The 21,142-nt window shown below is 31.7% G+C and overlaps 3 protein-coding genes across 3 annotated transcripts; all 3 read left to right on the forward strand.

Moving 5' to 3' along the window:
- The first annotated feature begins 682 nt into the window (after nt 1-682).
- Nucleotides 683-4,476, forward strand: LOC112754434 (F-box/kelch-repeat protein SKIP30). The gene is made up of 3 exons (XM_025802084.3): nt 683-995; nt 1,583-1,631; nt 3,196-4,476. The coding sequence occupies exon 3, from the start codon at nt 3,273-3,275 to the stop codon at nt 4,308-4,310; it is 1,038 nt and encodes a 345-aa protein (XP_025657869.1). The 5' UTR covers nt 683-995; nt 1,583-1,631; nt 3,196-3,272; the 3' UTR covers nt 4,311-4,476.
- Nucleotides 4,477-5,549: 1,073 nt separating this feature from the next.
- Nucleotides 5,550-8,176, forward strand: LOC112754433 (uncharacterized). Its single transcript, XM_025802082.3, has 9 exons — nt 5,550-5,829; nt 5,909-6,254; nt 6,344-6,400; nt 6,481-6,551; nt 6,820-6,898; nt 7,002-7,061; nt 7,275-7,378; nt 7,468-7,528; nt 7,734-8,176. Exons 1-9 carry the CDS (start codon nt 5,690-5,692, stop codon nt 8,103-8,105), a joined length of 1,290 nt encoding a protein of 429 aa, XP_025657867.1. The 5' UTR covers nt 5,550-5,689; the 3' UTR covers nt 8,106-8,176.
- A 9,771-nt stretch (nt 8,177-17,947) lies between these two features.
- On the forward strand, nt 17,948-20,136 carry LOC112755163 (FCS-Like Zinc finger 8). The gene is made up of 3 exons (XM_025803083.3): nt 17,948-18,597; nt 18,695-19,508; nt 19,669-20,136. Exons 2-3 carry the CDS (start codon nt 18,712-18,714, stop codon nt 19,739-19,741), a joined length of 870 nt encoding a protein of 289 aa, XP_025658868.1. The 5' UTR covers nt 17,948-18,597; nt 18,695-18,711; the 3' UTR covers nt 19,742-20,136.
- Nucleotides 20,137-21,142: the final 1,006 nt, after the last annotated feature.

Here is a 21,142-nt window from a genome sequence, read left to right on the forward strand (position 1 = left end):
GTTAAAAATAAAAAAATCTAAAGAATTAACTATAATATAAGTCAACTTTTTATATTTCTAATTTTAAAATTTGAAAAATTAAGATAGTAGAAAATAATTTTTTTTCTTTTTAATAAGAGAAAATGACAAATAGATTCCTGATCTTTTGCCTCACGGACATTTTCGTCCCTAACTATTGAAAAATACTTTTAAGTTCCTGACCCTTTACAAAATTTGGACAAATCAGTCCCTGACGGAGGCATTTGGACGGATCGGTCCCTGATGGAGGTATTTGGACGGAGGGACTGATCCGTCCAAATTTTGTGAAGGTCAGGAATTTAAAAGTATTTTTCAATAGTCAGGGACGAAAATGTCCGCAGGACAAAAGGTTAGGGACCTATTTGTCCTTTTCTCTTTTAATAACAAATCTCCTATTTTTCAACTATTTAATTCTAGTTGGCTATTCTCTTTGTTATTTTCCAGCGGAACCGAATAAATAACTAGTAATTTGTAAATGGTAAAAATTCAAGTGGAATCAATTTTATATAAAGTTGATAATTGAAAATTGTTAGATAAAAATTTAGTCAAATTAATTAAATTATTAATTATTTTCAATTATCAATTTTACTTAAAATTAACAGCACTGAATTTTCAACTTTGTAAAATTCAACTTTGTAAATACCTAAGTTAAAAAATAAATAGTGTGCTATAAGAATTAAGAAATTAGTGAGATGGAGAATGGAGGAAGGGATTTGGCAAGTAAAGAGCAGCATAGCGTAGAGCATTGATTCACATTGATTGATAATTGCATTGGCCTCTCTGTCACTGGGGTTTCATTCATTCATCAAATGCAATGCAATTTGTATAATCATTCATGTAACCAACCATAACTCATCGTTGCCGTTTCCATAGCCTCGCTCGCACCCAATTCCTTACCCTCTCTTCTCTCTTCTCTCTTCATATTCCCCTCTTTGTTTCTCTCCGTACACTCGATTCCGTTCCTTCTTCGCTGTTAGGTAAATTTTCCTTCTCTCCTTCTCTCTCTACTATCTTTCCCTTTCTCGTTTTCAATTTTTCTTCGAATCTTTACCCTCACAAGATGCTTAATTTATGCGTTTTTCTTTTCTTTCTCATTTTCACTTGATCGATTACCCCTTACTTAATACTGTTCCTCAATTTCAACTCAGTTTCCCCTTTACCACTTCACAATCCTTCTTCTACTTGTATTCCTTTGTTCAAATTAATTAAGAATTGTAGTACTTACAAATGTTAGGGCTGGAATCCTAATTTGAATTCCATCAGCTGTCTTGTGTTCTACTGCTTTTGCATGTCAAAGGTTTTTACTTTCTTTTCAGTTTTGTTTTGGGAGGAAAGAGGCGCGTTTGGGGTGAATGCATTTTCGGAAAATTTCAGTTCACGGGTTTTGGTTTTGGATCATGTTTTAGAAAAACCGTGGGAAGCACTATTGGCAAAGCTAGTGCATTTTCCTCATCTTGTGAATTCAGATGATGATCATATTTGCTTCCGTTTCTCGCTTTTCCTTTTACATTTACCCATGGATGTATTTATTTTATTTATTTCTCTCTTTATTGTCTTGTTACAGATCAATCATCGATATCCTCTTTGCCATTGACTTTGCTTTGGAACATCAGGTATATTGCATTATGTGGCTGGATTTATGCCATTCGTAGTTCCCTATTAAACATTGTGCTTTAATTTGTGCCTGATTAGAAAATGGGTGTGTGGTATGAATATTACTCTTTTGCAATTTCAGTGACTTAGGCGTCTCTGACCTAGTTCTTCCATTCGTGGCTGATTTATCAGTTGTTTTCGCCTTTTATTTTCTCTTAGAGTTGGACATTCGGTACTCAAAGTTTTAAGAGATGAATATAATCATAATCCCTGACTTTTAATTTTGGAGCAAGTGCATTGGCTGTGTCCAGTTCAAGTTAATGCAGCGTAGAGAGGACCTATTTATAGGAATGGGAATGTAACTGGTCTGTTTATAAGTTATAACCCATCCATACTCCATAATCTCATATATTAAGTTGCCTCCCCTCTGCTGGGGCCAAGGTTCACCACAATGTCAATATTGAAAAAATGAAGTTGGAAGTTAAAACACATGTCAGAGTCCAGTAACAGATGGTTATTAAGCCATTAAGCTAGCTCTTTTTTTGTGTCCTTCATATTAGAACTATCAACATAAATTGCTAGGTTGCACTATTGTGCTTCTCAAGTTCATTTCCTTTAAAATCTTGAATAGCCTCTGATTGTTGTTATTCATTTGTCTAGAATGAATTAATGTCCCTAATATTAGATGTGTAAGTGTAAACCATTTAAACTTTGAGGGTTGGGTGGGTTGATTTAAACACTTAAGTACTTAACTTATGCTTTTTTATGCTTTTTTAAAGGCTGAGCAATCAAGCAAGGGTTGGGTGGGTTGATTTAAACACTTAACTCATGCTTTTTTTAAAGGCTGAGCAATCAAGCAGCAACTTTAATCTGCTTGCTAATTTTTTATGTTTTTTTATTTTTTTGGAGAGAATGAGACAGAAAGAACTTTCTGCAAATCATATGCAATCTCAGTTATACAATGGTGGTAGGCAAACACATAAAATGCAAGCTGTTAACTGAAAAGTATTGTAGAACATCCCAACATGGGGCAATTGCTTTGTGTGATGAAAAAAAAAAAAAAAAAAAAAAAAACATAAGAGATATCTCAAACTATTATGTTGAGTGTCTACAGTATCATCATGTCTTCTACCATCAGCCTATAAGGTTGAGGCAGGGACCACTCATTTGAAAACTTTTATCTCTATTGTCTCTATATGAGACCTACTAGTTATTATCTCATCTATCATTCACAATGAGTTTGGAATGCTTTATGTTTGTTGTCACTATGTGAGCCTTACTAGTCATGGTATATCATTCCAATGATAAAACTTGTTGAATATGTTTCTATATCCAGTTCAAACATTCTATTTCCTAGCATTGTTGCTACTTCAATGATCTGCATCTTTTCTGAAGTTCATATATATATATAGTTTACTTATAAAAGTACTCTTTGATGAAACAACACAATATAATCATAAAACTATATTCAACTGCATTCTTTGGTTATACTTACTAATGTTTCTACTTCGTATTGGATTTGAGTTTTCTCAAGTATAGCTTACAAAATTTGTATACATTGCTGGATATATATTGTGATTTCAGGGGTGGCTTCCTTTATAGCAGGAAATCACAGTTGGAAAGTTATCTGTGTCGGATGAAAGAGTGGCTATCCACTTACAATGGCTGGACTTATTGAAGGACTCCCTGATGCTGTTGCAATAAGGTGCCTTGCTCGGGTTCCCTTCTACCTCCATCCGAAGTTAGAGGTTGTCTGCCGTTCTTGGCAAGCAGCTGTTCGTAGCCCTGAACTATTTAAAGCTCGGCAGGAGGTTGGTTCATCAGAGGAGTTGTTATGTGTCTGTGCTTTTGACCCAGAGAATGTGTGGCAGCTGTATGACCCTCTACGAGATCTGTGGATTACACTTCCGGTTCTTCCCTCAAAAATAAGGCATCTTTCGCACTTTGGTGCTGTTTCCACTGCTGGAAAGTTGTTTGTGATTGGCGGTGGCAGTGACGCAGTTGATCCCTTGACTGGTGACCAAGACGGCTGTTTTGCAACAGATGAAGTCTGGTCATATGATCCGGTAGTCCGGCAGTGGGCCCCTCGAGCATCAATGCTGGTTCCGCGCTCTATGTTTGCATGCTGTGTTTTGAATGGGAAAATTGTTGTGGCTGGGGGCTTCACCAGCTGCCGAAAATCAATATCTCAAGCAGAAATGTATGACCCTGAGAAGGATGTATGGATTCCAATGGCTGATCTTCATCGCACCCACAATTCAGCCTGTTCAGGAGTAGTGATAGGTGGAAAGGTGCATGTGCTGCACAAGGACATGTCAACAGTTCAAGTTTTAGACAATGCGGGGCCTGGATGGATTGTTGAGGAATGCGGGTGGCTCCAAGGTCCTATGGCGGTTGTTCAAGATGCACTTTATGTGATTAGCCATGGATTCATCTTCAAGCAGGACAAAGAAGGGAGAAAGGTGGTAGGTTCAGCTTCCGAGTTCCGAAGGAGAATTGGGTTTGCAATGATAGGGGTGGTTGATGATCTATACGTGATTGGAGGCTTCATTGGCCCTGACAGATGGGACTGGGACATTAAGCCATTATCAGATGTCGATATTCTCACACTTGGGAGTGAGAGACCAAATTGGCGTCAGGCAGCTCCAATGACAAGATGTCGTGGTACTATTCTTGGTTGTACACTGCTGAGAATTTAGACCTTGGCAACTTTCTTAGGCCTTTGTGTAATTTGTGGCTCATGGGGGATTTGGGTCCCCTAAACTAGACAAAGAATTAGTTGTTTCAATGGCTTCCTTATTTTGTATGTAAGCCATAATATTTATCCTTGTCTTTGTGATGATTACATGCTGGTAAATTAGGCAAGCCCTTTGTCTGTTCTGTTCGAAACAAAACAGTAGGTGAAGGACCATCAGTTAGGCAGGAACAAGCCGGTTCTACAACAATTGCAAGTTTGTCACCTTTCTTTAGGAAAAAGGACCACTTCATAGTTCATAGTTCCTTTTTGTCATAGGTCATAGACTCATAGTCATAGGGTTAATGTTCGTAAACTTCATAACCAGGTCAACCGATAAAATGTGACAATTAAACTAGCAGTGAAAATGGAGTTTCACTTTGCAAATTATTTCTGTAAATTGTGTTCGTGTGTTTGAGTTCTGCATTTCAGCTGTATATCTATTTTTGTATTTTGGTGTTTAACTTTTTGGTCTTAAAAAAGAAGTTACTTTTATTTCTGATTTTCTATGATGATATATATATTTCAATTAGACGGTGACCAAGTGTTATTTTTTTTTGTGGTGCACAGGAGTGTATCTTGTTTGATTCATCCGTACAAACATTAAGCAAGTGTCGGTTGCATGCAGTAACTATTTGTTAGACAAACTTGATTTGAAAACTGAAAAAAAAGTTTAAAAAAGATAGTGTTGTAAATCACTAAAACAACAACTATTTAAATTTTTTATAATCTTTTAATTTTGATGGACTAGAATAAAATTTTTCATATAGTCATAACATTTACATGAGTTTTTGACTTTTTTCAAATATGTGAAAACTAAATAGTTTTACTAACATGTCAATATGTAATTGGATTTTTTATTAAAATTAAATTCTTCTAATTAATATAAAACAAGTGTATCAAAATGACTTTAATTGTAGGAATAGTCAAAATATTACTTTTCTTTACCTAATTCATATCTTAAATATAAACTTTTTTCAAAAAATATTATGTGTACTATATTGTGTATGAATATATATTATTTTTTTATTTTAATATATATTTTGCATTTCAATATATAGTCTATAATTTATTTGGTAACTAATTTTTTATATACATGTAAGATAATTATATTTTTGTACAATGGAATTTGGATATTGAGTTTTTGTCAGAATATTTTTCATTTTGGGCCATATATAAGACGTTGATTGGGCTTAATTAGAGTGACGAAAGCCCAAAAGAAGGAGTAGTGAAGCGCGAAAACCCTAACACGATACTACGTGTTTGCGGAAATGACGAAACTGCTATCCACGCTCTTTCGTTCGTAAATCCAACTTTGAAAAAAGTCAGTGAAAACAAACAGAAATGGAAGAAACAGAAGCAGAAGCAGAAGTAGAATCAAACCGAGACAACGTTGAAGTAGCTCCGGCGCTAATCGCGGTTCACCCGGAACAAACCTCCGTCGCCGTCGCCGTTGGACCCGACCTCCGTGTCTTCGACCTCCTGTAAGTTTCTCCCAACCCAAACCCCCAAGTAACGACAAACCTAACCGTTTTCTCAACTTTTTTTCATACACACGCACAGTGCTGGTTCCGCTGCTTCTCTAGTCGACGAGTGCGGTGCACCCTTCCACAAGGACTCAATCAGAGCTATCAGATTTGGCTCCAGAGGGAAGCTCTTCGTGTCCGCCGGCGACGACAAAACTGTCAAGATTTGGTCCACGGAATCGTGGCGCTGCGTCTGCACGGTGTCGTCGGAGAAGAGGGTGAGTGCGGTTGCGATAAGTGAGGACGGTTGCCACGTGTGTTTCGCTGACAAGTTCGGTGTTGTGTGGGTTGTGGACGTGGCTGGGTCCCATGAACACGTGGCATTAGGTGATAGGAAACCGACGCCGCTTCTTTCTCACTATTGCAGTATCATCCCTAGCTTGGTCAGATTTTTTATCAACTTGTTTTCTTTTTTACAATGTGACTTATGTTTTCTATTTCATTTTCTTATGTTATTATTTGTGCTGTGCAGGAATTTTCCCCTGATGGCAGGTTTATTTTAAGTGCTGATCGGGATTCTAAAATTCGGGTAAGCTAATTTAGTTTATGATTGATTGATTATGCTGCTTTTTGTTTAGAGTACTTTGTGTAATTGTGTGAATGCAACAGGTTACTAATTTTCCCAAGAAGCCGTTGAATGGAGCTCACGAGATACAAAGTTTCTGCCTTGGTCATACAGAGTGAGTTTTGATTCTATTTAATCATCATGCTTACTGCTGTGTTTGATTTCTTGATGATTCACAATGCTCACTTTGTATGATCGTAAGGACTAGTTTACCTTTCTGCCCATTTGGTTATAACTCATGTCAAATGATTAAGATTCCATTATGCAGTTTTTACTTTTAGAATTTTACATCCTAACAAAATTGTGAAGCTGACATTTCTTTTTTTATCCTAAGGAGGGAGGTTTCTTCCTATTCGTAGATTTTGACATGTCCCTATTTGCAGGTTTGTATCCTGCCTTGCCTTTGTTCATGCTCGGGAATGCCCTCAAGGCCTTCTTGTCTCTGGCAGTGGTGATTCAACGGTCAGTAACCAATTCTATCCTTAGGGACTCAGACATTGTTTTTATGTCTTATACTTAAATTGTTCCGTGTTAGGCAAAAGTAATGCGGAACTGATTTCTGCAGGTTCGATTGTGGGATATCTCCTCTGGGGTGCTCCTAGATACTTGTGAGGTTGCTGCTAAGGTATAGCTATTGTATATATCCCGTTGATCCTAGGGTTGTATGTTTTTTATTTCTTAGTCAATTATGAATGCATTTTGTTAATTATTGCTTGACTTGTCAAATACTCATTAAAATTTGTAAAATAATGTTGGTGATTAAATAAGGCTCCGCTCACTTACTATTTCCCGGGGTGATGAGTCTGACTTTCTTGATCCTCACCTTCTGTTTCTAAAGGCAGGACTTCTAGAGTCTAATGGTGAAGCAGAGGAGCATGGCCATGCTGTTACTGATTTGTGCACCACCATCAGTGGTTTGCTTATTGCTGTGGCCATTCAAAGGTAAGTCTTTCATTCTTCAGTCATGCCATATTAGTCCGGTATAGTTTTATGTTCATTACCTGACATGTTTATATTTGATACAACTCTAGCTTGCAAGGACTAGTATTGTTGAGCTGTGATGTTTCTGCACAAACACTTTCTGTTTCCAAGGTAAGAAATATGATAACACATTTTTCAAATGACACTCATTTGCATGATTACTGTCATATTTAGTGTGCCTTCTTTCATTTTGTGATCTATTCTTCATGTATAATGTTAGATTTCTAAAATCAACTCATGCATTATCTGTGTAAGAGTGTAGCAACCACAAAACCTTTTCTAGAGACAGGAATTTAAACTGATGGGAACACTGCAGGTGGTTTCTATTGCGGGAGAGGCCTTTGTTCCTACCTGCTTGGGGTTCAGCCCCGCCGAAGGGAAATTGTGGATGGTAACTGGTGTTTCTAGTTTACCTGCTTGTAACTACCCGCCGTTGTCTCGCGTGCGAGTAATCTCTGCTATTGATGCTGAGCAAGAGCCAGTAGTTTTGGGAGATGATGAGATACCTGGTGGAGAGAAGCTGCTAGAAACGTTGCAAGGAAGTGCTTCTGTTGATGAGAGTGCTTTCTTGGCTGCAGCTGAAGCTGTCAAAACAGCAATGCGCAACCTATTGATTAAAAAGCAATACCCTGCAGATAATAGAGAATCTAGGAAGAAAACTAGAAATGATAGAAAACTGAAAATGTGACAGTATTTTTTCCTTTTTCGTTAATTGTTGTTTCTATTAATATAAATGTTGATTTCCTTGATTTGATTTTATCACTAGTTCTATTATTGGTTCCTTGTGACCCATTTCATTTATTTTCTCATCAGTGAGTCCGAAAATTTCAAACCAAACTGCCATCAATTTTCTGTCTGCTCTTTTACTAGTAATTGTCGCAAGCATTTTAACTATATTAACTGTGGTATGATTAGACCTGATCCAGTGTAATTAGTGTGATGAGTTACACATCAGTGATGCATTTTGGACCGTCGTCATCATGGCAAATTGGTAATTAGAGTTGATAGACTATCGCGTCAAGATAGAACTTCTTGTAATTTGATTTAAAAATAAGTTTTCCGATGAGAAACTTGAATTTATTTTGTCAGATTAACCATGAAATGTAAAGCTAAAATCTCATTCATTTGTTGTAGGTACACCATGTGTAATTGTTCATTTATTAATTGGTAGTAGATAAGGCTTATCCTGAATTTAACGTAACCATCACATTCACAATAACCATTACAGTCGTACACACTTTGTGACTTTCCACTAAATTCAAGTTAGTGACTCACTCTAGCTAAAATTACCACTGATACTAAATAAAAACCATAGCCTCTAACAAGTAATTTTATTATTTTAAACTAAATTTTTTAATATAATTTTAAATATATTGTCAGTATAAATTAATTTTACATGTACATTTCAATTACATATTATTGCATCAACAAAATTAATTAATTTTTATATTTATTACATGAATTATCATCTAAATGAACATATATAACTGAATAACTGTACAATATTTTATATGGTTAGTTTATTAAAATTAATCTTATTTGATATATTAAATATGTTGATATCTTCAAAATATTTTATCTTAGATTTCTTAATCAATCAACAATTTAACAACTCTATATAGGCTCCACCTAGTTCCTCATAGCCACCTGTTGGTTTCCCCTGCAGAAAAATTCAAAAATAATGATGATGAATTGATGATAATATTTTACTTATTTCCTTCAAAATGAAAATGAAATATCCTACCCGAAATTATTTGCCTATTGGACTTATCTCTTGTATAATTTTAATTTGCTTAATTATGTGCCGTATATGACCAAGCAACACACACGTTAATGTTATCCAAAAATGTATGAAGAAAAATGCCGGAGAGAGAGAACTCTATTTTCTATCCTCCAACCGTAAATTTTACTTTATTTTTTTGATGCATGTTTAACAGAAGGTGAAAACTCAGGTGAAGTCGACTTCACGTGAGATTGATACTTAAGAGTCGTTAGATGAAAATTTAGTCAAATAAGTCAAATCATCTAACAATTCTCAAATATCAACTTCACGTGAAGTCGACTTCATCTGAATTTTCACCTTAATAGAAACCTAGAATATTATTTTTTAAACAATTTCTTGATAAAGAAAAACATAACCATACCTTGACAATTAATGTAGTATCCTATATATGATTTTTTTTTCTCTTTTGAAATTTTTATGCAGTCCTTATGCAATAAAATTGATAAAAGGATCATACACGAAGAGATTTTTTTTAACTCTTTAAGAACATTTTTTGTCCAAAACAGTCACATACAAAAAGTAAAAAAAAAAAAAAAGGAAGAAAATCCATACCAAAAAGTAAAAGAAAAAAGAAGAAATAACTGATTTGACCAAACTCTATTGCCCACTAGTAAAATTGGTTGTAACATCATTTCGTTGTTTGCCACATGATTCTTAAATTAATAAATGCATCTCAATTGATTATAAATAGTTCCCTTCTATAGTATATTTAATAATTTAAAACTTTTTTCGACAGAGTTAATAATTTTGAGACATAAAACTGACTAAAGAAAAGACATACATCAAAATAAATTAATAATAAAGAAAATAAAGTTTTCTTTCCACTGTAAAAAGAACCGAGAATAATAGGAGTGTTAATTTTGGTCGTGACATGGGGGAATAAATTCAAGAAACATAATAAGCATATTTTTTGTCTTACTACATCACCCGATATACATTCAGCCCAATAAGGCAAAATGTGGGCCTATGAATCATAAAGATGGCTCCCTTTTGGTGGGGCCCATATTGGGCCCATGGGTGAAAAAAGTACGTTATGTGGGGCAGGTAGGTTACATGGTGGGTCCCTTCCCACGAGCACATTAGTATTCTTTACCAAAATGTTGTCTATAAAATTGACATAAAATAAATAAGTCTTATTCTTGGCGAGTCCTAATGCGTTTCAAAATAAATAAATAAATAGTAGAAAAAAAGTAGAAATATGTCCCTAACTTTTTGATTCGCAAACATTTAAATCTTCGAGAATTTGAAAATACAGTTAAGTTTATGACCTTTTCAAAACCTAGACATATTGATTTTTCATGTTCACTTGGGTCTGTCAGATTCAACGGAAAAATCAAGCGTAACTCCTGTTGTACTGACCTGGTTTATACGAATGTACACGTGAGAGAGATTTTAAAATTGAACAAATGAAACTCAATAATCGATATGTTCAGAATTTGAAGAGGTCAGAGACTTAAATATATTTTTAAATCCGTGTTATTTTTAAATCCCCAAGAATTTAAATTTCTACGGACCAAAAGTCAGGATCGATCTGTCATTCTCTCTAAAGACTATAATATTTTTAAAATTTTAAATCAGATCTTAATTTTAAATTATAAAATTATAAATTCTAAATCTTAGAATATTAGAATCTACATTTTAAATTTTAGATTTAAATTATTAATATAAAATATAATAAATGAAAAATTAAATATTTATTTAATTAACAAAAAACGACATTTATTTTCCAATAAGAAGTATTTAAATATGAATCTTTATTTTTTATATAATAATTAAAAAAATATAAATAACGAGTGTTATTTCTTGCTGCTGTCTATATATGAATTTGGCCTCTGCAATAAGATGTATATAAAGGGTGCCAAATAATATATAACTTTGTTATTATCTAAATTTAAGTTTGAAATTGATTTGATTATTTAGTTTTAGCATCTCAGATTTAATTTTTATGTTTTTTTTTTATTCATTGAAATATATATAATAACTCTGATATAATTTGTATATGAGTTCGACCAACTTTTATTCAAAATATTTTAATAATATCAGAATATTTTATTTCTTAATATTAAAATTAATATCACATAACATCTTCCAATGGATAATCCCTCCCAAGCACAAAAATATCCTTAAAAATAGGTTTGACCAATTAATTAAATTTAGACTTCTGTATTGGCAATTTTGTTTTAATTTCCTCTACTGTCGGCTTTTAGTTTAAGAAAATTAATTACAAAAAAAACACATTTTTCTGAAACTTGGTAAATCTCTTTCTATGGTGCAGTGAAGTTGCTGCCCCTCCCCATCAAATGGGGCTCACTAGTGCCTCACTGCCTTTTTTTTTATTAGCAATGAGATAACGACACAACACAAGATCTTTGAATAAGAAAATATAATAATTAATAAATAAACAAAACAAAGAAAAATATTGTAATTGGAATTCAGGATTACTATTTTACCTAATCTTATATTTTAGAGTTTGGACATAGCATGGAGTATAAGAAACCAGAAGTGTTACATATATTGCTAAAAATATCAGAACTATTATTGCATTTTGTATACAATAATTTAGGGATGTCCCTGATCCAAATTGATCCAAAGCAAAAACCTTACTTGTCTTGAACACTTTGAATTAGATTTGACTCCCCATATAATTTTTGTTTAGCTGGATTGGAATATTCCGATCCAACTCAAATAATATACATATATAATATAAAATTTAATTTTAATGCGTTATTAGTGTGTTTCAGTCCGGCCCGCTTGATGCAGCGTCCCGGCCCGAGTGGCCGATTCAGCGAGTGGCTGACAAACGACCTGATAAGAACGCTCAAGTACCTCCTCTCTTCTAGCATTGTTCATTACAGCCAGAAGGGAAAAACTGACAGAATATATAAGGGGAGCGCCCTACCCCTCTTCCTAGGTACGTCACTAACCCGTTACTTTTACTGCCACCTATACGACCCCTGACTAGAGCGTTGGAGTGTCATTGCAGGTGACTCTCCCCTTTCTCAACACCACAGCTCGGGAGGTCGTCAAGTTTCTGTCTTCCACTCTCCAACACCACAACTCAAAAAATCCGTCCGTTCGTCATCTAGGTCCAGATCCTCCTCATCTCATTTGTCCATTCCACTTACCTGATCCGTTTGGGACCCGAGAACCGAACATAGTATAAAACCGTTATATATATATATATATCCAACCATATATATAACGTTAATATTAATAAAAATAACTACATTTTATATTAATTGGGTGAATGTTTATTTAAAAAAATAGTTGTGATTATACGACTGTGTAAAACGTTTTATATTGTCAGTACATTCAAATTAAACTCATATAATATAATCCTTTAAATGGTGTATGTTTTAATAATAAAACTTGTGATGACTTATTAATTTTTTATGCTTCAAATTATTACTTATTGCTACGTATGTTAATTTATATTGAAATGGATTTACTTAAAAAGTGTTCTAAAGATATTGATTAAGAGAGTAAAAAAAAAGTTTTAACTCTTTTAAATTTTAATACATTTGTAATGCATTTAATGCATTAGAAAGTGTCTTTACGATGCTTATTAATATAAGACTCTATTTATTTTTACGACAATTTTTTCGATGATTAAAGATGCAATTACACATTGACAATTACATTCAAATTTCAATTATGCTTATATGTATATAAAAAACTAATAATTAAATTATTTATTAATATAAAATATATATTAAAAATAATAATTACATGATTAATTTAGTAGCTAATATATGCATAGTATACACATAATATTTTTAGTTAATAAAAAAATTATATGCATATAAAAAATAATTACTAAATATTTTATTTAATTTATTTTTAATCTATATTTTATATTATTATGTAATTTAGTAATTAATTTTTGGTGTACATTTAGTATATATAAGAAGGAAAACAGCACACATGCATTATAAGGATAGATAGAGAGCTTAGTAATGTATAGATCATAGACATTTTTGTTGTTGCATGCAACAGTGCGTTGATTGAATGCTAACAATGACATTTTATTGCAGCAAAAGACCAAACACCTTTAAGTTTTGGTTGAGTTTGGTAATGTTTTATCTTTTCAAAAGTTGTAACAAGAATATTGTTTGTAAATTAAAATTAAAATATTTTTAATAAGTCCAAATTATAAAAAAATATACTTGAAAATTTTATTTTTAAATATTAAAATAATTTTAGTAGATAGATATACATATAATAAAGAATTGTAAATGTAGATATTTATTAATATAAGTTATATTAGATTTTTGGTTTCGCTATAATAAAAATTATTTTTGGTGGCAAATTTTTAGTGACAATAATATAATAGTCATTATATGTCTTATTTAACTTATATTTTTACGACAATTATATATTTGTCGTTATTATTATAACATATAATATAAATTATATATTTTTTGCGACTATTAAAAAGGTCTTTTTTGACAATTATATAATTGTCGCTAAAATCTTTTAAGGACAAAATATAAGATGGCTAATGTCTTATTATTGTTAAATATATTAGTGACTATTTTTGTTATTACTAAAAATAATTTTTTTTAATAGTGCTTTAAAAAGCATTTTTATAAATGCTTTCAAGATTACTTTTAAATTTTCAAAATTAAAAACATATATACATGATTCTTTTTGTTTCTCAAATATAAAATGAAGTATTTGTATTTTTTAAAAATACAAAATACTTCTTAATAAAAAAATTATACTAAATGGGAGTTTTCTCATCCATGGTGTTTCCTTACTAAATAATTGTTTCTTGCTCCATCTTCTGGTTTTTCCAATATCTAATTTTACACTTTGCCGCAATCGCAGACTTATAAGTGAAGAAACAGGGTTGTGGCATGATTGAATCATCATTTGAGAACAAATTATTCGCCCAAGTCATTAACATGCAAATATTTCACGCATTTATTTAAAAGATTAACTCAACTAATTAACTACCTTAAGAGATTCATTTATATATAGTTTTATAAAAATATTATTTGTACACTAAAATTAGTTATTAATATATATTTGTATATAAATATATGTATAGTTTAATTTATTTTTAGTGTATTTATATTTTAATATATATTTTATATTAGTAATTGATTTTGATGACTGATTTTAATGTACACGTAATATAGTTATAGATTTATACTCATAGGTGTTTATTTTATTTTATTTAATTACTATCTACCAACGATTATTTTGGGAGTGTTCTCTTAAAATCAAAGGAGTGTATATATGTGAAATAAATTTAATTTTTTCAATTGAAAACATTCTACGATATGAAAGGATGGAAATAATTTCATTTTTGTCTACTAGTTTAGTGTCAGCTGGAATATTTTGTAAGGTATTTAAGGGGTGACATATTATTCTTTCAAAAAAAAAAATTAGAAAGTTCAAGAAAAACATTTATACATTTTAAAATAATAAATGTAATACGCGTTATATATTAAGATGAAATTGAAGAGTGTATATTATAAAGTGTAAACTATATAACTTGCTTAAAAAATAAACAACTCTAAGAAAATAACAAGTAATTGAAAGATTGAAACTGATGGTAGGTAGAAGATAAAACCTGTACGACATTATGACGGCGATGACGATGATGCTCCGATCCATGTACTGAATTATGAAGAAGATAAAAATAAGACAGGTTTGGTTGACCTAAGTTTTCGGTTAAAATTGCGTGAGCTGCGTGTTTATATATAATTTTATTTTAATCTAATTAATCTAACTAACTAATTTGTAAATAAAGTCATGATAAGACACGTTGTCATGAATCATGTCATTTACTTTTACTTATCCATCCGGGACTAGCACCCAGATATTTTGTTCCTAGATCCAAAATTATTTTACCTTTTTGCCGAAATACAATATTTATTTAAAGAGAAAATATCTAGTGTTTTGTAATTACAAGCTTTACAAACTTGAAGAGAACGAAATTTACTAAACGTGTTGTTTATGTTATATGCATCTTTAACAGACTTTTAAATCAATTCAAATTAATTAACGCGTAAATATATAACTTCTATTTTTTAAAAGATTTCGTTTCTTTTTTCGAGTTTCTTGTCAAATTTGTTGGATCTCCTTCGTGCGTTTTCTCTTTGCCTTTTCATTCGTTGTTTTACCAGCGTTTATCACTGGTTTCTTCTTCGTTATTTACGTGCGTTTTCTCTCTCTATATTCTTGCTTAGTTTTTTTTTTTCGATTTTCATGGTTTTCTGAAATCAAGCTTTGAAATCGTTTTGAAGATAATGGAACTTAGAAATACACCCAAACGATTACAGAAATACACCAAAACGATTACAAAAATACACCCAAACGGTTACAGAAATACACCCAAAGAATTACAAAAATACAACCAAAACATGGGAGAGACAGTATATTTCTTCTTGAAATCTTTTAATGTTTTACTGGTTAAGGATGAGGCACATGACAGAGACAATCTAGAAAAAAAAACCTAGAAAAACAGTAAAACAATACCTTGAATAATGTTTCTTCGTTTTTTCTGGTGATTTTTTATGGAGATTTGTATCTTTTCTTCTTGATTTCTTCTACTCTTCGCAAGGAGTTGGAACGTTTCTGCAAAATCATAGTTTGTTTCAAATGTTGCTTGAATCTTGATGATTTGCGTTTTGATTGAGTAAGAAGAGGAAGAGTGAACGTGTTGTGGAAGGGTGATTAAGGCGCGTGCGTTGGACGCTCGATTCTAAAAGAGTGGTGCGCGTATTTTTTCTTGAACTTGGACCAACTTATATAGCTTACAAGCCAAAAAAGCTTGTATATATAGCAGACCTGTTATTTAAAAGATAGTTAATTAATTGTTACATGACTTATGAACAAATTTTAATTAAAAGAATCATTCTTTTTTTTTTTTTTGCGAGACAGATTGAACCGTCTCCAATCCAAAATATTACATCACAAACTTATATATTATTTACTCACACATAAAAAAATATTCTAATATGTCATCTCAACTGCAAAAATAATGCATATTTAATAAGTACCTATGCAAACAAAATAATCTTCAATGAGAACATCTCTTTGAACTTTGAAGGAAAAAATGTACAAATCCATTAGATTTTAGTTTTGATGAATGCACTACTATTCGTGTGTTTATTTAGTGCTCTTCTATCTAGTATCTAGGCAAAAGTAGGATTTTTTATTTATAAATAAAATAAATTTTTTATTTATCAATATGTAATTTTTATATTATTTACAAATTTAAAATCTAATATACATTTTAGACGCAATACATATAAGATAAATATACATATACGTCGGATACACTGAATTCGAGATATAAAAAGAATTTACACATTTTGTTAAAAGTAGATTCTTTTTTTTAAAAAAAAAACTATTACTTTTAACTATGTGAAAATATGTTTAATTAGTTAGGTTTAGGTGTAAATTTCTTTTCAATATCTACGTAGAACTTTTTAGGATAAAACTGTGTATACAAATTAAATCTTAATGGTAATGTTAATTAGAGGCGCTTAAATAAATTTAATGTTACATAAAGTACGTTGTTTATAAATAAAGGGTTATGCTTTGTGTATACTAAAATTAACCATTAAAGTTATTTATCAGTATAAAATATATGTTAAAATATAAATATACATTGAAAATAAATTAAACCACACATATATTTATATACAAATACATTGATAACTGATTTTAGTGTTTAATTTTGGTGTAGAAATAGCATTTCTCATCAATAAATAAATAAATAAATAAATAAGGAGAAGAGCTTTCGTTTCCGTTCCCTTGTCTTATGTCACTATTGAAGCGAATATGGACAAAATACATTCCATCAAATGAAGAAAGAATTAGAAAAAGACAAAAACTAGGCTGTTTAATGACACACTTATGATCACAAGAGAGAGAAAGAAATACAAAACAATTCAGATTGGAAAATGGGAGATAAAGTTATGCCCATGCCACTCACTTTATTTATATGTGCTCATTTATAATTAATCACATTGTTATTAATGTAATTTATATCCAACTCTATAGGACTAAGATAATAAGTTTTTATTAAAATAATCCTAGATATACATTTAAATTAATATTTATTTGGAATATTAAGTTAAATATACAGTCTAATTATGAGAGTATACAAAAGATGAGTTATTATTTTATTAAGTAGTGGTCAAATTATATATTATAACTTACCATCTATTATGTATTATCTATAAAAGGAATAAAAAAATTAATTTTGTATACAAATTTTAGTTTTTAAACTTCTTTTTATTGTTATATATTAATCCATTAAAATATTTTTTAAAAAAAACTTAAATTCAAGACTTCTTAATTAAAACATTACTATTTATATTTTAATTAATTTCATATTTATTATTATATATAATAATTAAAAATGTTAATTAATAGTATTAGTTAATTAATTTACTAATATAAATAATGATGACAATTGTGCAGTTAAATACATAGGTGTACAATTAAAATATTTATAAAAATTAAAGATAAGAGAAAAAAAATAACTATGGTAATATATGTATTTTATATTTATAATTAATATGTATTTTATATTTATAATTAATTTTAGTAGTTGAATTTAGTGTACAGATAATATTTTTATAAAAAAATAAAAAAAAAGTAAAAAGTAAAAATGTATGAATAATATTAAGGATGTATAAAAATAAAACACTTATTTTAGAATCCATAAGAGATATTTTGTACTAAGAAAACAATATTATAGGCCTTATTAACAATTATTTCTCAGTTTAACCAGATCCAATTCGTGTTTAACAATTATTTTGATTTTCATGCACACGACTCTCTCTCTCTCTCTCTCTTAAGCTCAAAGTTTCTCTCTTTTTTCCTCTCTTTCTGTTTTTTCTCCATAAAGCTGCACACTTTCTCAGCATCAAAATTGAAACTCTTTTTTCTCTCTCTCTCTCTCTCTCTCTCTCTCTCTCTTTTTCTCTCCAAAAAAAAAACATGAATTATGGTGATTCGTGAAGTTGCACTTAGCTTAGCTAGGTAACAAAAACCAAACGAAAGGGTTCAATAATTTTGAGTATCCGTTTCATGGTGCCTTGTATCCATCAAAAACCGTTTCTTTATCTTCTTCTTATTCTGTGATCTACTATTGGTTCCTGAAAACACATGTCAATGGTGTTATGGTGCTTGAACTGTTCTTAGATCACATGTCTCACACTGTTTCCTCTCTTGTTCATTAACATTCACTAAAAACCAATACGCAATTCAGTTTCCCTGACACTACTCTCAGATCACATAACATAGCTTCTCTGTTAAGTCCCTTTTCTCTGTTCTTGACATTCTCATCAGTATTCAGTGCTCTATAGGATTCTCGCAAAAAAGTATCCGACTTTGATCCTCAATTTCAAACTGAAAAGACCAATTTTGGGTGAGTCATGAGTGAGTTTCTTCATGGGGATGGATGAATAATAAATATCTTATTCAATTATTATTTATATAATTGTTATTGTTTTTGGGTTTTGTAGGACTGAGTTTGTTCCTTATGCTGCTGAGGAACAGATCAAGGGCAGTGACCAAGCCAAGTTTGATGGCTGATCACAGCTCTTCTTCACAGCAATCTTCTCAAAATCAAAGCTTTTCAAAGAGGACAATCCCTTCCCTTTTTGGGTCACCAAAGTTCATCAGAGATTTCACCTCAAAGTGCCTTTCTCTCTCACCACCACCGCCAACTGAATCCTTGAGGAGCCCAACTTCAATCCTTGATGCAAGGGCAGTGTCCCCTTTTGCCTTTGGGAACCCATTTTCACATGAAAACAACACCAAAAAAAAGTGCACACAAACTGTTCACCGAAATGCCTCATCGGAAAACACAGCCTCTGCTGATGATTCCAGAGGCATTGGCCTTGCTCTTGTAAAAAATTCTGCTGAACAAAACAAAGGGAATGTCCTCTTTGGGACACGTCTTAGAGTGAAGATCCCTCCCCTTCCACCACCCTCCACATTTTCCCCACAAACATGTGATGCTGATGATGTTGTGGTTGGAGGCAGAACCAGCAAGGATTCTCAAAATTCAGGAATCTATGCAAATGATTCTCCTCCTACCAAGGTTGTTTTTAAGGATGGTGTTCTGTCTCTGAGTGAGATGGAGCTTTCTGAGGAGTACACACGTGTCATATCCCATGGACCTAACCCAAGAACAACCCACATATTCAACAATTGCATTGTAGAAGGCTATTTTTCCCTACCCAGAAAACCTCCACTTCCTTCTGGGAATTTCCTCAGCTTCTGTTACACTTGCAACAAACACCTTGATCATACACAAGACATTTTTATCTATAGGTATAAAAAATTCCACTTTATTTTCAGTTCTTAATAATGTTCTATATATATGTTTATCACTATCCCAAAATGAAAATAATTGTGTATGTGATCTTCTATATTTTCTACTATATATTGATTAGTTTTATTGATCTTAGATTATCTTTGTTACTTTTTGCAGAGGAGAGAAAGCTTTTTGCAGCCCTGAATGCCGCCACAAAGAGATGGTGTTAGATGGTGTAGAAAATATTTAGTAGGAGGATTTTGATAGTAACGGACGTTATTATTCTTGACTTCAACATCCTTTACATGCACCTTTGCCGCAAAGTCCTGCATTTTGAGGAGGATAAGAATAAGATAACCAACCAGCAGCAACAGCAGAAAAAGTCAAGTCAAAATTTTTCCCATTTCTTCATCATGGGTTTCATGACCTGTAGTATATATATGTTTCATCATGTAATCAGTGTATGATCTTTTACCCCTTTTTGAAGTCTTTTTTTTTAAATCTTTTTTGCCTCTCCCTGCAAATAAAGAGATAAGAGAGGATGTAGAGTTCAATCCAAGTGAAGTAATGACCAATTTGATTGCTTCTGGTTTTTGCCCCCATTGTTTTCGGCTGAAGCAGATGATGATGTGTGATTGATGAAAACTGAAAACAGTGTCTTTTTTTCCCTTTCTTTTTTCCTTTTTTAATCTTTTTCTTCTGCTATAAGTTGATGATAATGATGATGCTGCCTATTATCTTAAGATGGGGACCGGTTAATTATTTCTCACAAAGATTCCCTCTTTGCATGAACTCTATTATTATCTTCCCTTTCCTCTCACTATTCATCTATGGGTTGAGAGAGAATTCAGCAAACTAATATAATACTCTAAATAACCCTGACATTGACAGAAAAATATACATTTTGTTATGAGTCCTTTTCCTTACCCATTACTTCATTATCCAATTATTTGAATATTAGGTTAATACTTAGAAACTTTGATACGTATATGACAGAGAGGATCCCCATATATTTTTCAAACTTGGGAGGGTTAAGAGTTAAGACTTAAAAAGCAGTTCCTGATTAATTAAATTATCCCTCACTCCTAAGCCATTATAAACAATGATGGGAATAATTACTGTGTGTTCTGATCAGGCATAGACAAGAAAAAGGTATAAAATAACTGGAGTCATCATTAAAGGGAACCATCATAGCAGAAGTAAATGGACTTGAAAATGCAAAAAGGGTCATGTACCACAAAAGCAAAAAGCCAAAAGAGTTATGGTTAAAGGTGTCTATACTCTATACCATGATAGGCCTTAATAAGCTTCTTCATTCATCTTTTTATTTGATTATTAGTTATGCTTTGATTGAATCATATTTGGCTTTGAATCTCCTGCAATATAAGTACATTTTGTAATTTGGATTTAAATTTGAAATAACTGCTTAATTTAGAGCCTGCCACAAGTGAAACATAATGCACTCTTGAAATAAGTTAATATACAAACCATCATTCATTCTTTGACTTACATCCAATTTTAAACATATAAACAACACAGTCAAAATGGTATTAGTGCAAACCATGAGTTACCACACATGTGTCCAATAACTAAAGAAAAGGGACAACATATATATAATTACTATATAATAAGATTTAACTAACAAATGATC

This window comes from Arachis hypogaea, chromosome 16, assembly GCF_003086295.3.
Source record: "Arachis hypogaea cultivar Tifrunner chromosome 16, arahy.Tifrunner.gnm2.J5K5, whole genome shotgun sequence".
Taxonomy (NCBI): domain Eukaryota; kingdom Viridiplantae; phylum Streptophyta; class Magnoliopsida; order Fabales; family Fabaceae; genus Arachis; species Arachis hypogaea.

Bases quoted from the DNA above. Each gene is read 5' to 3' on its own strand.
- LOC112754434 (XM_025802084.3), top strand. From the start codon at position 3,273: ATGGCTGGACTTATTGAAGGACTCCCTGATGCTGTTGCAATAAGGTGC.
- LOC112754433 (XM_025802082.3), top strand. From the start codon at position 5,690: ATGGAAGAAACAGAAGCAGAAGCAGAAGTAGAATCAAACCGAGACAAC. The intron at 5,830-5,908 runs GTAAGTTTCTCC...ACACACGCACAG, and splicing joins CTCCGTGTCTTCGACCTCCT to TGCTGGTTCCGCTGCTTCTC. The intron at 6,401-6,480 runs GTAAGCTAATTT...TGAATGCAACAG, and splicing joins ATCGGGATTCTAAAATTCGG to GTTACTAATTTTCCCAAGAA.
- LOC112755163 (XM_025803083.3), top strand. From the start codon at position 18,712: ATGCTGCTGAGGAACAGATCAAGGGCAGTGACCAAGCCAAGTTTGATG. The intron at 19,509-19,668 runs GTATAAAAAATT...TACTTTTTGCAG, and splicing joins CAAGACATTTTTATCTATAG to AGGAGAGAAAGCTTTTTGCA.